The sequence below is a fragment of the Anastrepha obliqua genome, chromosome 6 (assembly GCF_027943255.1).
Source record: "Anastrepha obliqua isolate idAnaObli1 chromosome 6, idAnaObli1_1.0, whole genome shotgun sequence".
In the NCBI taxonomy this organism is placed as follows: domain Eukaryota; kingdom Metazoa; phylum Arthropoda; class Insecta; order Diptera; family Tephritidae; genus Anastrepha; species Anastrepha obliqua.
In genome coordinates, this window is record NC_072897.1 from 75,340,270 (window position 1) to 75,360,390 (window position 20,121).

General features: G+C 36.7%; 2 protein-coding genes across 2 annotated transcripts; one reads left to right on the forward strand and one right to left on the reverse strand.

The window, feature by feature from the left end:
* Positions 1-10,158: 10,158 nt before the first annotated feature.
* Positions 10,159-11,210, reverse strand: LOC129249990 (uncharacterized). Its single transcript, XM_054889639.1, has 3 exons — positions 11,150-11,210; positions 10,882-11,062; positions 10,159-10,827 (listed from the first exon to the last, which is right to left on the reverse strand). Coding segments are annotated over exons 1-3 (768 nt in total). The 5' UTR covers positions 11,152-11,210; the 3' UTR covers positions 10,159-10,242.
* A 3,032-nt stretch (positions 11,211-14,242) lies between these two features.
* On the forward strand, positions 14,243-14,686 carry LOC129250748 (uncharacterized). Its single transcript, XM_054890347.1, has one exon. It carries the CDS (start codon positions 14,243-14,245, stop codon positions 14,684-14,686), a length of 444 nt encoding a protein of 147 aa, XP_054746322.1.
* The last annotated feature ends 5,435 nt before the right edge of the window (positions 14,687-20,121 follow it).

Consider the following 20,121-nt stretch of genomic DNA (forward strand, 5'->3'; position numbering starts at 1 on the left):
AGGGAATTAAAAATTTGCCTAAACGTTGGGAAGACATTGTAAATAATGAATGAAAATATATTATTGATTAATAAATACGTTTAACATCTTTTTTATCAATTTTAAAACCACCTTTAAAAATCGCACGAACTTTTGGCCTGACCTGATAGATACGCCATGTTCAAATGTTTTAAAAAGTTGAAAATGAGTTTTACGTTGGTTTCTGTTGCATTGGAGAGAATTTCAATTGAGTTTTTATTTGCAAAATATTGCGTGCGTAGATGGGAGATTACGGTGCAACTTAGCAAAATATGACGTACACTTAGATCAGATTTGTTGGAGAAAGTGTGATACATGAAGGTGGTTGAGAATTCTTCAAAAGGTATTCATGTGTTAGAAAGCAATGGCCTAACCTTAGGCGTATAAAACATTTATTCATCCAGGTTGATGTGTTTGTTGGCAAGATGATCCCGTTCCCATGAAGATTCACTTCTTGGTATTGGTGTTTATAACTAGACTAATCACATTCTTGCCGTGAACCAATAGCTTTGGAGAATATATTTTTGATGGATTTTTGACCGAATGGCATGCGGTAGTGGAGACACAATTTTAAAGCACGTTTTGCTGCCTTGTCGGCATATTCGTTACCTGTAATACCTGCATGGCTAGGTACCCACATGAGTTTTACTTTTGGTGAAAGACGAATTAGTAGTTGATGTTTGACAGACAGCTTTGAAGACACCTAGACGTGCATATCACCTTTTTTTATTGATGCCTTTAGTCACAGACAAAACTGATAATATTCCCTGGAGTTCCGCGTCAAATATGGTTGCATAGTTCGGGAGGAGTCCACAGGTGACAGTGTCGCCATTACTGTTTGTTACAGCAAAGTAGACTCCATCATCTTGTTTCGAGCCATCCGCGTATATGAAATTCCAGCCATTCTCTTACAATGGATTTGCTACGCTATAAAAATGTGTGTGGTAAGTAGAGTTATTTTTTATTTCTTTACGCAGGAGAGCTAATTCATTCACAAATACGTTTCTTTTAAGCGCCCATGGTGGAAATTTGCTGGCGGGGATCTTCATTGGGTGTGCGTCCATATTCCAATCAGACGCTAATTATTTTATTTCGCATAGAGCTGACTTATGTGACATACAATTTTCTTTTGTTTAAGAAGCTGAATTTCTTTATGTAGCATATGTTCACTGGTGCAAAATAGTTTGTTAACAATGCGACTGCGTGGATATTGTATGAGGTCTTCAATTGATAGAAAGCCACCTTCAGCTAGAAGGTTTTTTACTGGTGTCGACCTGAACGCTCTAAGGCTTTGCCTTACTGCCATGTTAAAAGGCGCCTTGTTCTTGTTAAGGGTGGCTCTGCGGCATTTACCATATATAATATTTGTAGTCCGTAATCGATTTTGCTCTGTAACGTTAGCCTGGTGACTCTAAGAAGAGTATTTGAGTGTGCGAAGCTTTTGTTTGAGCTTTGATATTTAATGATATTAAGCCTGGTAGCTAATACATATCTTAAATTAGTACAGTGGGCCTTAAAACTATGTTTGTTGTCAAATATAACACCGAGTATGTTTAGAGTAGTTACATTTGGAATTTTAAAATTTATACGGTTTATATTAGAGGTCTTATAGCTATGTTTTTTGCAAATATGTAGGTGCTTGCATTTCTCTGATGAAATGCCAGCACCAGAGTATTCACTCCAACTTTCAATTTTCATTGAGAGCGTTATTGAAAGTATCTTGGATTTTTGTTGTGTTTTTGAACTGCAAAATATAATATATAAATATAAGCCATCGGCATATACATATGTAGGCAATGCTTTACGTTATGTTGTTGGCTAAGCAATCGACTTACATCATCGAATGCTATCAGAAATAGTGTAACTGAGAGAGGTGACCCCTGGGGGGTACCATTCTCTAACGGAAATATTGGTGATAAAGTATTATTAATTTTACACCGGAATTTTCTGTTGCTGAGGAAGGACTTATTGAAGTTTAATATCTTCGGGCCAAGCTTCTATTCTTGTAACTTTAGTGATATCAATGGAAAGAAAAGAAGTGTGGTTTTTTGACGATATATTTTTCGATATGTGGTGGTCGAGGAAGAGTAAGACATCTAGAGTGCTTATACCAGGTTTAACTCCAATTTAAAATGGAGATATTTTATGGTTTTTCTTCCAGAAACCACATTAGCCTTGTCGATATTATCTTTTCCATAGTTTTACTGACATACGAAATAAGGGAAATCGGCCTGTAGTTAGCAATTGAACCAGGATCTTTATAGGCTTTGCTATTGGAACAACGACAGCTGCTTTAAAGCTTTGGGGAATAAAGGTAGAACTCAATATAGCCTTGCAATAATTCATCAAACGTTATTTAAAAATCGCAGGAGTGAAACACAGCATTTGGTAATTTATATCATCAAGTCCTGGTGTAGTTCCTTTCATTGTTTCAAGAACTGATTCTAATTCATAGAAGGTAATATCATGTTCAAGGTGAGTGGCCAAACTGTCTATGCAATCGGCAGGTCGCGCGTGCGAAGTATTTTTAGATTGGTCAATGAATTGTGAAGGAAAGTTCGATGTGAGCGATGCCTCGGAAATGTACCTGGCGAATTCTATGAAGATGTCCGATGGGTCGGAAAAAATCTGGCTATTGGATTGACGCTGTAAGCGTCTTTATTCTTTTCCAAATGCTCCCGGTTGAAGAATTTGGGTTTAAGTTTTTTGCGAATTCTTCAAAACTCTTACGTTTAGCAAGTTGTTTTTCTTTGTTGAATCTGGCATTACATTTTTATATGGTATAAGTGTGAAAGTACAGGGTGACTTTTTGTATGTTCTCCACGCCGAAACTTTTTCGGTTCGCAGAGCGTTGAGCTCGGGTGTCCACCAAGGGACTCGCCTTGAAGCTTTGTAGGAGTGAGATAATGGAATAGAAGAGTTTGCTGCTTCGTGCAAGGATTTTTGAATCGTGGCTGCTTCTTTGTTGATATTTTGGGCATCAAATGCTGGTAGGCGATTCGTAAGCAAAATTTCTTGATGCTTATTCCAGTTAGCGTTTCATGTGTTATATTTTTTGGTTTTGTTGCAGCATGAGGAGTTTGTGGGGATAAAGTGATAGAGCATATTATGGGGAAATGATCGCTGTTGTGCAGATCATCTAAGGAGAACCATGAGGAGAGAGGAAGTAGTTGCGGGGAACATATTGTTAGATCTATGTGCGTAAAGGATTTGTGTGTAGAAAAGTGAGTTGGGCTATTGTTGTTTAAAATTGCCAAATTGGAATGAAGTATGAAGTTTTCGACTACAGTGCCTCTGCGATTGGCCATTGGTGAGCCCCATAGTGAACTCCAGCTACTTAAATCTCCACAGAGAATAACAGGAATGGTAAAGTTAGATAATGACTGAATTAAATCTGAATCTGAAAAGGTTTGGGCTGGAGGGATATATAGAAAAAAAATAGTTATGGGAGTTTTTAGATTAATTTCAACTACCACTATAGACAGATTAGAATAAATGGATTTGAATTTGTGTGGGATGCTTTTATGGACTAGTAGTCCACAATCTTGCTTAGCATGATTGAAGTGGGAGAAGTTGTGAAAATAAGTAGAGTATTGTTTAGGAGGGTATGGTGTAGAGTTATGTCTCAAGTGTGTTTCTAGGATACAAATTAAGTGGGGGCTACGGTCTTTAATCAAAGTTTCTTATTCTATGAAGTTGTTAAAATATCCCTTCATATTCCATTGAAGAATATTAAGGATCATTATCGAAATTTATAATGGTTACCTATTGTACTATTCAGGTTATTTCAGCGTAAAATAACGTATAGTACGGGTTCTTTCTGGACGCTGTTGAGGATGTCTGTATAAGTTTCTGTAGTCACTGTGTTGCTTAGATTTGAATCTACACATTTCAAGGGCTCATAAGAGATGGTTGTAAGAGATTGTTTTTATATTGAATTTAGGTTGGATGAAAGAGATGTGGCGTTTTCTGAAGAGCATGTATATAGTAGCAATGTTATGTTTGATATTGAGTAAAGAGAAGTTGGGGGTTGAATTGATAGAGTTACGTATCGAAAGAGATTGGGGAGTTACCGTGGACGTAGTAACTATATATAGTTGAGTAGAAAAAGATGAGAGGTTTGAATTTGCATTAGAGTCGTGAGTAGTAAGAGGAAAAGAGTTTTGTGAAGTAATGAAGGAAGAGAAGAGAGCTTGTAGATCTGTTGGGTTGTAAAGGGTGATTTTTTAAGAGCATGGGATAGTTTTTCAAAAAAACACACGTAAAATTCAGAAAAATGCATGAAATTTTTATTTAAATCGATAGTACAATTCATATAATTCAATGTTTGAAGATTATTTCATGCAAATGTTGACCGCGACTTCGCTTCAAATGATCCATCCGCTTAGTCCAATTTTGGCATACTCTTTCCAATGTTTCGGCCGGTATCTCACATACAACATGCTTTAATGTTGTCTTCCAATACGTTACTTGAAGCAGGCTTGTCTGAATAGACATGAGCTTTAACATAGCCTCACAAAAAATAATCTAAAGGCGTTACATCGCACGATCTGGGAGGCCAATTGACAGGTCCCGAACGGGAAATGAAATGTTCACCGAACTCGCCTCCCAACAAGTCCATTGTTAAGCGTGCTGTGTGGCATGTGGCACCGTCTTGCTGAAACCACATGTCATGCAAGTCAAGCTCTTGCATTTTGGGCAAAAAAAAGTTGGATATCATTTCACGGTAACACTCACCATTCACAATTACGTTACAATTCGCAGCATCTTTGAAGGAGTACGTTCTAATGATACCTCCAGCTCATAAACCGCGCCAAACTGTGACCTTTTCTTGATACATTGGTAGCTCTTGCAATTCTTCTGGCTGATCCTCACTCCAAAATCGACAATTCTGCTTATTTACGTACCCATTGATCCAAAAATGAGCTCAGTCGCTTAACACAAGTTTTCGGTAAAAAAGTGGATCTTCGGCCAACTTTCCAAGAGCCCATTCACTAAAAATTCTGCGTTGCGGTAGGTCGTCCGGCTTCAATTCTTGCACCAGGTGTATTTTGAAAGGGTTCACACCTAAACCCTTTCGCAAAATTTTCCACGTTGTTGAGTAACAGAGGCCCAATTGCTGCGAACGGCGACGAATCGATAATTGATGGTCATCATTAACACTGGCCGATATAGCTGCGATATTTTCTTCAGTTCGCACTCTACGTAAGCGTGTTGGTGGTTTGATGTGCAATAATGTACATTTGGTTCTAAATTTAGTCACAATAGCTCGAATAGCCGCTTCAGTGGGTCGATTAAACTGACCATAAAATGAACCACAAAAGCGCGCGATAAACTTTCTTAACAGAACACGCATATCTATAATAAAATTCAATGATTTGCAAGCGTTGTACGTTTGTAAGACGATTCATGGTTAAATTATAGACCAAACTGAAGATGTTTGACAGTGAAACAAAACACGAAACGTGCGTCAGCTGTTTAAACCAACTGTTTAAAAAGATAATAGCTAAAAAATCACCCGTTAGTTGTTATTGGTATTTTTATCAAATCGAATGATTTATTGGATCCGTTAGAGTAAGAGTTATGATTGGATTGTGATGGAATCGATGGGTTGTCAGAGCTGTTTGAACAGTTAGAAAGAGAGAGGTAGTTTGAGTTGAGTATACTTGTTTGCGGTTGTGTGGAGCTAGCAACCGATGCATAAGAGTTAATGGGTGTGAAATTATGGATTTTTTACAGACGTTCAGCTTCTTTATAATTACACTTGTTCTGTGTTTTTATTTTCAGTATTTCTTTTTGTTGCAAATATAAAGGGCAGTGTTTGTCAGAAGCTGAATGAGAGTCAAGACAATTTGCACACATGGTACGTTGACATAATTCGGGGTTGTGTGTGGGGCATATTGCAATTCTCACAAGTGGGATTGATGTTGCATCTTTTGATAGTGTGGCCGAGCAGTTGGCAATTTCTGCATCGCATTGGTGTTGGGAAATATTCTTCTACTCTTACTGAGTACCAAGCGATATCAATGTGATGTGGGACCTTGTAAAGGTTAAATGTCAAAACGATTCGGCCTGTTGGGACTTTTTATCCGTTACAAAGTTTTGTAAATTTATAAACAGCAACAACACCCTGGGATTTAAGACCTTCACGAATCCCTTGTTCTTCTGTGTTTGCAAGATTTAGATCAAAGATAGTACATTTGCATGTATTTAACGATGCATGTAAGTCCATTGAAGCTGGACATTAACCACCGAAATTTTTGCATTTTAGAAATTGTATAGCTACTTTAATTGATTTAGTTAGTACGAGTAGGCTCCCATCGCGAAGTATGCTCTCTGAGCTTTATGCGGTACTAATATTTTATTTCGGATAATTTGCGTTGATTGTTTTCACTGGTTTCGGTAATACCGGGAAAGACTTTTCAGAGATGATGGGTTTTTTGCGTTTAACTGTGGGGGGCTTAGGTGTACTGTCGGACAGTATACTATACCGATTCCCCAAAGCGATCGGAGAAGTTTTTTCCTATTTGAAATTCTCACTACACTTTTGTTTTTGTAAACTTCAAATTTGAAAAAATAAGAGAGAAAAGTAAACTTACTTTTGCGAAGTAAAATAAGAAAAAATAGCACACGTGGAAATGTCACTACGAAAATTGAAAGTCAACGAGAGAACGATTGTGGGCACAACTGCTCGGTACGAAGGTTAATCGGTGACTGCGCAATTAAATTAACTATTCCTTCTTTTTATCTTTTCTTCATATCGTTTTAAATTACATATCGAAAAACTACAAAATATTCCACTAAAGTAATTTTTATGAGGAAAACCCTTTCAAAACAGTATGATTGTCAATTTTGCAGGTAATGTGCCATATGTGAACGGGTAGATTAATTTCGTCGATTTATTGTTAATTACTGCACATGTAAGCGTACTTTTAATACGTGGCGAATAGATGAAGCAGCTGGTATAAGTGAACATATCTTGGCAACGCTGGAAAAGAGATGCCATATACAATTGTAAAATATGGAGTTATACCGGTTTTTTGAGGTATAACCATACTCGCTAGCGAAGAATCTTGCTTGATAACTTTGTTGTTGCATTAGCATGCAAATATTTCGTCAAGTTAGTCGAGCAGAGAGATAATGTGCAGAGAAGTGGCGAATAGAAGAGGCCTAATATTTTCTTGAATTCAATGTGTAATGGATACGAATATAGAGAAAATTGTTTCTATCTTGCCCATAGGAAAGTTCTGGAAATTTTACGATGTGCCACAGACCAATTTTCGCTGGATCAAACAGCTTCCAGCTATTTTTACAGATTTCCGAAATCAGTGTGCTGGAGCTTGATTCAAAACTTAAAACCATATAATAACTACACTCGGAAATGTAGAATTCCATATGAAAGTTGAGCTAATTATATATGCATACCCAGAAAGATACACGCCGCTAAATATTTCTGCCACGTACATTCTGCCATTTATTTTAAAATGAAAACACTTATAATTAGTTTACACATTTAATTTTAAAATAATACATTTAAAACTACAAAAAACGCGCCAAAAATAACTGACGAAAACAGTTCGTTTTTGCTTAATGGAAAAATGTCGCAATTGAAATATTTATACTTATTTAAATTAAACTGAGTGTTTAGAATTTTCTAAAACCTCGTATATCTTTTTCGGCTTCCTCTTTCAATTAATCTTGTACATAGATATATGAATACATTTTACATACATGTAATTTTATTGAAAACTGTGTGTTGGTTTATGTCTGTAAATTTGTATATACGTAAATATTTTATGGTTGAAAAGCTTTAACTTATTATGTTCGCTGTTTCACAATTTGTTGTTTGTTATCCACTTTTTAAGTTATATTTAAAAAATCGCAATACACACAATACATATATTTATTTATACTTATGTTTTTCGTGTTATCAATCTTGTGTGTCCTTCATTTAGAAGTAGATTTCGGGCTAGTTGATTGAGATGGTATTTAAGTTTTTGTCGTAAGTACTTTTTGTTCAACCGTACATTTCATCGGCTACACGAGGTATGCATATGCATCTGTGAATGTAAGCGTTCTTTGTATACCATGGAGCTTCAGTAGTTATCCGCAAGGCTTTAGATTGCATTCTCTGAAGTTTTTCGATATTTGAAGGCGTAGCAGTTTCCCACATTTCTATACCAAATGTCCATATTGGTGTTAGCATGGCTTTATACAGTAGCACTTTGTACTCTAGAGGTAATGCTGATTTCTCATTTTAAGCTTGATATTAGTCACTTCCTTTATTGATTCCGCCATGTGAATCTTCTATCGAAGTGAATTCCAATTTATTTTATTTCATTCTATTGTGGTATAATAGCACGTTTTTAAGCCATGTTTCTATTGCATCGACATATCGATGGTTTTCGAGAAAAGTGACACAACTCAAAAATACAAAATACTGAATTGGGTCAGTTTTCTAGATAAGTGACGCGCCAATTCGATCACCTGCTAAAACGACACTAACGCCATCTCTCAGAATTGCTTCAAGATTCGCTTATGACGCTTTAAATACATAAACTCTGTAGTTGATTTTTGCTTTTAACGGCAAAACTCCGAATTTGAGTTAATTTTGAGTTGTGTCGCTTTTCTCGAAAACCATCGATATATGCCTTCGTAGTATAGACGTTGTCTTTTTTTGGGTATCTGTGAGTGCAAAGTATTGCAAACGTTGATTTATTTGTTGGGCTCGTTGTTGGCTTGTCAGTATATAATATACAGGCATGTTCTGAAAATCGCGCGATTTCAATTCGGATCCGAAATGGCAATTCGTACGATTTTGTTTTGGGTGTTCTGTAATTCGTCCGATTTCATTTAAATTCGAATTTAAGTTTGAAACAGCTGATTTCTCTTTGGCAATTAAACAAACCAAATGACAAAAGAATTCGTTGGCAAAAAATACGAAATAATTTCAAAATAAGAGGATTTAATTAAAAAATTATCATGTTTTTTATGGCAGCTTATGTGTTAAACGAACAGGAGCAAGATTACCAAAGTAGAATAGATAGGCGGCGTTTAAGAGACCATTCGAATCCTCTCAGTGCACCGGATTCTACGTAAGATTAGAAATGGTTATACTTTGTGGCATTCATTAAGTTTTTCTACTTTAGATTTGTTTCCAACTATCGCCTAAACAAGTACGCTTTTTTAGAAGTGCTCAATGAAGTAAAACCTTTCGTCAAAGAAACGTCCATACCTATTTTACTAAAGCTGGCAGCAAATCTTAGGTTTTTCGCAGAAGGTTTCTATCAACGTTCCGTCGGAAAGGATACAGATATTGCTATGGGTAGAAGCACAGTTTCAAAAATATTATCTGAAATGATCAATGATTTGGAAAATGTTCTGTGTCCTAAGTGGATTAAGCTAAAAATGTCTGAAGAGGATTCTAGAAAATCAAAACATCATTTTGTAGAAAAATTCGGTATTCCAGGAGTAATAGGGTGTATTGATGGAACACATGTGGCTCTGATTAAACCTTTTGAGAACGAGCACCTTTTTTTAACCGAAAAGGATTTTTTAGCATAAACGCAATGATTGTAAGAATGAATTTAAATTGTGTTTCTAAAATTTAAAATTTACTGCCTTTATTTTACAGATTTGTGATTTTGATATGATAATAAGAGCAGTTGATGCAACTCGGCCTGGTGCAAACCATGACGCTTTCGTATTTAGTATGAGCAGTGCAAAACACTATTACCTATCGCAGTATGAAGCTGGTGACCGAGGGTCTTGGCTACTGGGAGATTCTGGTTTTGGTATAGAGCCATTTCTACTGACTCCATATAGAAACCCAGGGCCAAGATCGGCAGAACACAGATTTAACCAGCAGCATGCAAAAGCACGTAACATCGTTGAGCGTGTTATAGGAGTATTAAAAAGTCGGTTTCGTTGTTTGAAAACCACCCTGCCATATACGCCGCAAAAGGTAGTGAAGATAATAAATGTTTGTTGCGCACTACATAACATATGTAGGAGTAATCAAATAGATGACATTAAAACAGAAACCGTATTAGAAAACAATCCAATTGATGAGGAAATTGCTGAAAATGAGGAAAACAGTAGGTTATATAGTGTTGGCAGAAATATAAGAGACTCTATTGCTAGAAATTTAATATTATGAAACATAAAATTTATTCATATTAAAAGTAAATATATACATAACATTTCAATAAGATTCTTTTATATTTATTTTTTAGTCTCTATCTCAAGCATTTTAGTTTTAATATTAACTGTTTCCTGTTGCAACTGCTCCATTTTGAGGTAATGTCTTTGCTTTTGCTCTATACTTTGAGTCTTCAAGCGATTTTGCTCTGCCAGCAATTCATTTTGTTTCTCAACAACACGACGAAGTCGTCGAATCTCTTCCCTTTCATCTTCCTGCGATTTTGCAATCTTCTGTTGGTTTTCGCAAATTTTATCTAAAGTTGTGGATATTTTCTCCATACAACTAGATTGCGTTGCCATACACGACTGAAGGCTGTCCTGCGTTGACACTCGTGGCCTTTTTGCAGCTCTCGGGGTAGCCACCGCTTCCCTACTTGTTTGGGGACGTTCTTCCTCAGATTCGATAGCGCTATTATTATCTTCTGTCCCAAAGCTTCTACAATGGCTTATGCCCTCAACGGCTGCAAAAATTCCACAAAATCTTGCAACACATTCTTCGTTGCTCGTCAGTACATGCTTATTAAAGGGTCCACCTCCTGTTGCCCTCGATTCTAGATTGTTATGGGCAACCTTTTTCCGAATGCACCCCTTCCAGTCAGACCATATCTTGAAAAAAGACAACTCAAAAATATTTATTTTAATATTTGACTAAATACTTACTTTTTTCCATCCATTAACATCTTTTTGGGGCGGCCCTTCTGCATTTAGCAGCGTCGTTAGCTCTTTCCACTTTTCCTCAACAGCAACTCTGTCGCCCTTCGAAAAATTCTTCGCCAAATCTGGATGAGATTCCATAAACTCGACGAAAATTAGCTCTTGCTTGGAGTTCTTGTGTTTTCCCCTAAAAGTTTTTGAATAAGTTTTAAATATTTTAAATAAACACTTTTATTTACATAAATATATGCAGTTATTTTGAGTAAATACTCACATTTTGATAAATTTATTTCAACAAACAGTTTTAAGAATATCACAAACCGCTAACGTTTAAGTTGCCGAAAATAAAACAGGAAAATTTTAACGATTTCGATTTCCAGAACAGGGTGAAAAAACGATTTGCTGATGTTCGAAAAAAAACGAAAACGGAACGATTTACAGAACATGTCAAACGATTTGAGAGAACGTAAATTCATAGAGAAGGCGCAGTCCCGCCCCGTTCCTCATTTTGGGCTCTAACAAAACACGGATACGAAATTCAATTCAGAAATTACTTCACCACAAGTTAACAGTAGGAAATTAATTAATATGGCTGCCGGAGAGAAATGAGAGGGAGAGTTTATATACATATATTAGCATACGACATACATATATATATTAGATACATGATAAATATTACCATACATTTTATCGTTCATATATAATAATAAATTAATAATAAAAATCTTAAAATAACTGGTATTATTAACAACTTGTCGTCACTAATTATAAATTCGGTAAGGATGATAACGATACATTGGTGATTGATGATTAATTTATTTTCAATTCTTCAAGCATATCAAATTAATAATCATCATAGAGAATTCAGGCACACAGGAAGATGGCAAATGCAAATACAAATATGTGAATTTATATGTATTCATATGCGCATATATATACATATATGTGAAATGGTGCCTAATGCCGAAATGCCCAATATGTAGCAAAGAAAGTAGTGGGTAGCTCCAGGAGATACGCTAAAACCGAGAGTCAAGCCGATTTAATAAAATAAAAGTCTTCGGTAAAAACGCTATGAACTTATTCTATGGCACAGAAAACAGGAGGGTGGCGGAAGTCCACACAATAGAGGAAAAAATAAGTATGACTATCAGACTACCAATGGACATTTATATAAACAATAATAATATTTTTTAAGAAGAGCTTTTTTATGGCAGAAATACACTCGGAGCTTTGGCATTGCCTGCCGAGAGGCGACCGCTATTAGAAAAACTTTTCCGAATGGTAGTCACGCAGCAACCCATATATATCTATATATATAAAAAGAAGTTACATTTCCTTGGTAATCTTATAACTCAAGAACTGCCGAACCGATTGACACAAAAATTTTAGAGTTCTTTTCTATCTTTGAGGAGGTGGTTTGTGTGAAGTTTGATTGAAATCGGTGCAGCCGTTCCTGAGTTATGACATTTTATGCGAAATGCCTGTATGGGAAAAACAACAACAAATACACAGCCGCTTATGAGCATTTATGTTGTACTGTTGTGGTTGTAAGTGTATTATGTTAATATTTTTGCAGTCGTTGGAATTCAGTTGACAGTTCTCTTATGTGCTCCGAGTTCTTTTATATCGTGCTCTCATTGCGAACAGACATACTTTTGGTGAGTGTTAACCATATGTTTGTTTTAACCACGTACACACATTGAACTTTGAATTAAATTTATCAAATGGGGCGCTATATTAGTACGAATGAAGCTGTATGGCGTATTTTATCATTTTCAATTCATGACAGACATCCGGTTGTTGTACATTTGGTAGTTCATCTTGAAAACGGCCAACGTGTTTACTTCACTACTGCAAATGCCGAACAAAGAGAAGTAGAGCCACGAGCAACTACACTGACAGCTTATTTCCAGTTATGTGAAACGAATGAATTTGCCAGGACTTTGCTATATTCGGAAGTGCCACACTATTTCACATGGAATGCATCAACAAAAAAATTTCAACGTCGCAAACAAGGCACATCTGTTGATGGTTATCCAGGTATTTTTCGAACAGATGCTTTGGGACGCATTTATACAGTTAGTCCAGCTAATATTGAATGTTTGTACTTGCGACTTTTGTTGGTGAATGTACATGGACTGCAATCATTCCAACATTAACGAACTATCAATGGTCAAATGTGCGCCACATACCGTGAAGCATGTCAACAATTGCATTTGCTGGAAGATGATACGCATTGGGATGCTACGCTTCGTGATGCATCAATTTCATCTCCACCAAATAAAATTCATATGTTATTTGCGATCATAATATCAACATGTTTTCCATCAAATCTACTGGAATTGAGAAATAAATACAAAGATTTCATGGCTGAAGACATTTTGATTCGACTTCAATATCGTTCCAATGATCCTGCATTGCTGCTGACATTGGAAATGTATAATGAAGCATTGATAATGATCGAAGATTTGTGCCTTACTATTGCAAATAAAGCATTAGGGCAATTAGGATTGACTCAACCAAATCGTCTAATGCATGATTTATTTGAACGAGAATTGCAACGCGAACAGCAATTCGATCGTGATGAATTGCGTGCGTTCGTACAAACGGGACAGCCGTTCCTGAGTTATGACATTTTATGTGAGTAATGGTTTCCTCTCATACGAAATGCCTGTATGGGAAAAACAACAACAAATACACAGCCGCTTATGAGCGTTTCTGTTGTACTGTTGTGGTTGGAAGTGTATTATGTTAATATTTTTGCAGTCGTTGGAATTCAGTTGACAGTTCTCTTATGTGCTCCGAGTTCTTTTATATCGTGCTCTCATTGCGAACAGACATACTTTTGGTGAGTGTTAACCATGTGTTTGTTTTAACCACGTACACACATTGAACTTTGAATTAAATTTATCAAATGGGGCGCTATATTAGTACGAATGAAGCTGTATGGCGTATTTTATTATTTTCAATTCATGACAGACATCCGGTTGTTGTACATTTGGTAGTTCATCTTGAAAACGGCCAACGTGTTTACTTCACTACTGCAAATGCCGAACAAAGAGAAGTAGAGCCACGAGCAACTACACTGACAGCTTATTTCCAGTTATGTGAAACGAATGAATTTGCCAGGACTTTGCTATATTCGGAAGTGCCACACTATTTCACATGGAATGCATCAACAAAAAAATTTCAACGTCGCAAACAAGGCACATCTGTTGATGGTTATCCAGGTATTTTTCGAACAGATGCTTTGGGACGCATTTATACAGTTAGTCCAGCTAATATTGAATGTTTGTACTTGCGACTTTTGTTGGTGAATGTACATGGACTGCAATCATTCCAACATTAACGAACTATCAATGGTCAAATGTGCGCCACATACCGTGAAGCATGTCAACAATTGCATTTGCTGGAAGATGATACGCATTGGGATGCTACGCTTCGTGATGCATCAATTTCATCTCCACCAAATAAAATTCATATGTTATTTGCGATCATAATATCAACATGTTTTCCATCAAATCCACTGGAATTGTGGAATAAATACAAAGATTTCATGGCTGAAGACATTTTGATTCGACTTCAATATCGTTCCAATGATCCTGCATTGCTGCTGACATTGGAAATGTATAATGAAGCATTGATAATGATCGAAGATTTGTGCCTTACTATTGCAAATAAAGCATTAGGGCAATTAGGATTGACTCAACCAAATCGTCTAATGCATGATTTATTTGAACGAGAATTGCAACGCGAACAGCAATTCGATCGTGATGAATTGCGTGCGTTCGTACAAACGTATACTCCATAATTAAATGATCAACAAAAAGATGCATATGATGCAAGCTGTCAATGACAACACTGGTGGATTGCATTTTTTGGATGCACCTGGCGGCACTGGAAAAACATTTTTGATATCATTGATATTGGCAACGGTTCGGTCGGAACGAAAAATCGCATTGGCACTTGCTTCTTCCGGTAATGCAGCTACATTACTTGATGGCGGCCACACAGCACATTCCGCCTTGAAATTGCCATTGAACATGCCAGCAATTGAAACACCAGCATGCAATATTTCAAGGAGTTCTGGAATGGCTAAAGTCTTGCAACAAACATCGATTATTTTATGGGACGAATGTCCAATGGCCCATAAAAAATCTTTGGAAGCCATAAGTCGAACATTACAAGATTTGAGACAGAGTCTACAGCTGTGTGGCGGTGCATTAATATTGTTATCTGGTGATTTTCGTCAAACGTTGCCTGTTATTCCGAGATCAACACCAGCTGATGAAATTAATGCATGGTTGAATGTTCATTTTTGTGGGCACACGTACAAAAGCTTTCGTTGGCGACCAATATGCGTGTGCGTCTTCTAAATGATTCATCAGCACGTGAGTTTTCAAAGCAATTGCTGAAGATTGGCGATGGAAAAAGTGCAAGTGATCAAAATGGGTTTATCATGTTACCGAATAATTTTTGCATAATTGTATCATCAAAACAAGAACTCATTGATCGCGTTTTCCCAAATATTGTTCAAAATTACAATAACCATGATTGGTTACGAAAACGTGCAATTTTAGCACCAAAAAATATCAATGTCAATGAAATCAATTTCCACATCCAGGAAAAATTGCCAGGTAACGTATAAATCCATTGATACTGCTATGAATAATGAAGACGCAGTCAATTATTCGGTCGAATTTTTAAATTCTTTGGAACCACCAGGCATGCCACCGCATAATTTGAATTTGAAAGTTGGTTCATCGATTATACTTCTCCGAAATCTTAATGCACCAAAACTTTGTAATGGGACGAGACTTTCAGTGAAGAAATTGATGCCAAATTTAATTCAAGCAATAATTCTCACTGGCAAAGCAAAAGGTGAAATTGTATCAATATCACGCATCCCAGTAATATCAACGGACATGCCATTCGAATTTAAACGTCTTCAATATCATGTTCGGCTATCTTTTGCTATGACCGTAAACAAAGCCCAAACGCTCTAGGTGTGTGGAGTTAATTTAGAGGAAGCTTGCTTTTCCCACGGTCAACTGTACGTTGCATGTTCGAGAGTTGGAGCGCCAAAAAATTTGTTTATTTATGCACCACAAAATAAAACAAAAAATTTCGTGTATACAATTGTATTAAATTAAATGTTGCTTTTCTTTTTCCGAAATAAAAATAAAAATTATTTCATTTTATTTTGTACGTTATTGTGTTCACAAATCAAATATTTTTAGCAATCAATTTTTTATCAAATTGCAAGTCATTTTGGACGAAAATATAATAAAAAATTGAATGCTCAAGGAGGAACTGGAAAAACATTTTTAACTTTATTTATTTTAGCATAACCTTAACCTTATTATTATTATTTAGCGTAAAAAATTCCAATGGAAATTAAAGAATCAAAGTTTAATTACAAGTTTTTATCAGCTCTTTCACCTTACCTGTATATAGGTGACCACCACAATCAAATTTTAAAAAAGTACAGAAAAGGCTATTGTGACATCTTTAGAAAGTATAATATGTTGAATGAAAAAACTCAACTAATTCAACTGTTTAAACGTTTAACGAGTTCTATAAACAAAACTTAATATGAAAAATTTCTTGCTCTATAAAAAAAACATTTTATGTATGGTGGTGCGACGCCCACTGGGTAATGCCAGTATATATATATATATAACAATAATAATAACATTAAAAATAGCAATGATAGTATACATTACATTCGAAACAATTACGATAACATCAGTAACAATGATATCAGTAGAAACACGGAAAATTCGTCGAGACAGTCAATAAATTCGCATATGAGCGTCAACTCTAATAAATATTCAGGGCGTTCTAAAAATTCAAAATGGGCCATATAGCGTTTGCTTTTTGAACCACCTATTTTTTTGAGAATGATAACACAAATGACATGTCAAATGTGTTCATGATTTACTTAAAGGTTTGACATTTACGAAATGGAACGCTATACGCTTGAACAAAATTGGGAAATATTGAAAACCTATTTCCAAAATGGTGAGTCTTCTTCTTCTTCCGCGGTTACAGTAAATGGCGAGCGTTACCGTGGCATGCTCAACGAGTTTTTGTTTCCAAAAATTGAAGAGGATGACATGGACGACATTTGGTTTCAACAGGACGGTGCAACTTGTCACACTGCCAAAGTTACACTCGAACTTTTGGCTACCGTTTTTGAAAACTTAATAATCAGGCGAAATTCTGATATCAATTGGCCGCCTCTGAGCTGTGATTTAAGCCCGTTGGACTACTTTTTGTGGGGAGCCGTTAAGGACAAATGCTATGCGAACCATCCAGAGACGATTGATGCTTTAAAACATCAAATCGAAGTTGCCATTCATGAAATTGGAGCCCAAACTATCGAAAATGTGCTTAAAAATTGGGTTGATTGAATGGCCTACTGTAAAGCCAGTCGTGGCAGTAATTTGAACGATATTATTTTTCATTCATAAATGACAATGTTCAATCTTCAAAATAAAAAAAAAGTTTGAAAAAATATTGATTGGTTTTTTTTATAGCCGATTCAAAAAGCAAATTTTACATGGCCCACCCTATATACTATATGATACATAGCACTTGCTACAGCAAAAATATTATGATTCCCTAAAACTTCTCAAGAAATCCAGCGCACATTCATAGGCACAGCATTGTATGTACAGTAACTTTCAAATATTTACAGTAACCTTCAAACACTCTAATTTGAGAGTAAGTTTCTAATCTTGCAGATATATGCATATGTTTTTGTGCACTCTTTATCAATTGAAGAACTACATACGTAAAGTAATATACTAATTAACTATTTGCCTACTAATAGATAACATAAAATAATTGTTTCGAGATTTTCTCTTAGTATCCGGCACAGAACTTTTTTATGAGCTACTTGTGGTGTTTAGCGCACTTGACGCACTGCAATTGCGGCTGTCGAGCATTCAGAAGATATATTATATTTACATACATATATTGATGCATACATATGTACGGAGCCGCGACCACTCGATATGACAAAAATTCAAGATTTACCAAATATTGGCAAATAACTCTACGCGAAATATTTCAATATTGACTATTTTCGAATGGTCGAGAAAATTGGCATATGGGCGCCTCCTCTTATGAATGAAGGTATATTGCTCGTAGAAATACACCTAATTCTGTTTTTACTCGGTAGATTGGTTCCAGAAAAAACTGTGTAAAAAACCGTGTAAAAAAAGACATTGATCGTATGCAAAAATAGGTGATTGGTTCCTAACCTCTAAAACCTATTAAAATAAGTGAAAAACAAGGATTTTTTAAGAACAAGTATTAATGTTTATTTAATTAAATCACATATACAAAGTTCATTTTTACAAGAATAGTTATGAAAGATAAAAAAGATATGCACCCTAATCTTAAAAATGACATGAATTAAATGTATGGCAAGTTCAGCAACTAAAATAATTATGTTAAACAGCTAGGTTGTTAACGAAAATAAAAGGTTATTCAAATTTTAAGGTAAAAAAAGGAAACAAAAAGTGATAATCATAAATACAGGAACATAAATTTAATTGCTGTCATCATGAATTACTCGCATTCTATTGCTTCGAACGCGTATACAAACACTATCTTCTTCATCTTAATTGGCGCTATAACCGCTTACGCGATTTTGGCCGAGTTTAACAAAGCGCGCCAGTCGTTTCTTTCTCGTGCTAATCGGCGCCAGTTGGACAGACCAAGTTAAGCCAAGTCCTTCACCACCTGATCTTTCCAACGCAGAGGAGACCTTCCTCTTTTTCTGCTACCACCAGCTGGTACCGCATCGAATACTTTCAGAGCCGGATCGTTTGTATCCATTCTGACGACATGACCCAGCCAGCGTAGCCGCTGGATCTTTATTCGCTGCGCTATGTCTATGTCGTCGTAAAGCTCATACAGCTCATCGTTCCATCGACTGCGATATTCGCCGCTGCCAACGTGCAAAGGTCCACAAATCTTGGGCAGAATCTTTCCCTCAAACACTCCAAGCGTCGCTTCATCGGATGTTGTCATCGTCATAGCTTCTGCGCCATACGATAGGACGGGCATGATGAGAACCTTGTAGAGTGTTAGTTTTGTTCGTCGAGAGAGGACTTTACTGCTCAGTTGCCTATTTAGTCCAAAGTAGCACTTGTCGGCAAGAGAGATTCTACATCGGATTTCAAGGCTGACATTGTTATCGGTGTTAATGATGGTTCCTAAGTAAACGAAGTCTTTTAACACCTCGAAATTGTTTGAAGACAGGAGGTACTTCGTTTTGTCCTCGTTCATCACCAGACCCATTCGCTTTGCCTCTTTATCCAGTTTGGAGAAGGCAGAACTAACAGCGCGGTTGTTAAGGCCGATGATGTCAATACGAAGATGGTGTGTGTCGATTCTCCTTTCATGGGTATTTTCCAATATTTGGCGTATTGTGAATATTTGGTCGATGGTAGACTTCCTAGGTCTAAAGCCACACTGATAAGGTCCAATCAGTTGGTTGACGTTGGGCTTCAGCCTTTCACACAATACGCTCGCTAGAACCTTATAGGCGATATTTAGAAGACTAATCCCGTAATTGGTAATTGGCACAAATTGCGGGATCGCCCTTCTTAGAGATTGGGCAGAGCACGCTTAAATTCCAATCGGCAGGCATACTTTCATCCGACCATATTTTGCATAGGAGCTGATGCATGCACCTTACCAGCTCCTCGCCGCCGTGTTTAAATAACTCAGCCGGCAGTCCGTTGGCTACCGTGGCTTTGTTGTTCTTTTGCCGCGTTATCGCTATTCTCACCACGTCATGATCGGGTAGCGGAACGACAATTCCGTTGTCATCGATTGGGGTATCGGGATCTTCACATTCTCTGTGACATGCACAGCTGTCACTGTATAACAGGTTCGAGAAGTGTTCCCTCCACAATTTGAGATTGCTCTGTACGTCAGTCACCAGATCGCAGTCTTTGTTATTACAGGAAAACGCCCCGGTCTTAAAACCTTTTCTAAGTCACCGAACTTTCTGGTAGAATTTTCGGGTGTTGTTCCTATTGGCCAGCATCTTAAGCTCCTCTAACTCACGTATTTCGGCCTCTCGTTTCTTCTGTCGGATAATACGTCTCTCTTCCTTTTTCAGCTCTCTGTAGCGATCCCACATGGCTCGCCTTGCGCCCGATCGCAGCATTGCTCTATAGGCGGCATCCTTTCTTTCTGCGACAACAGAATGTACGCTTTTTG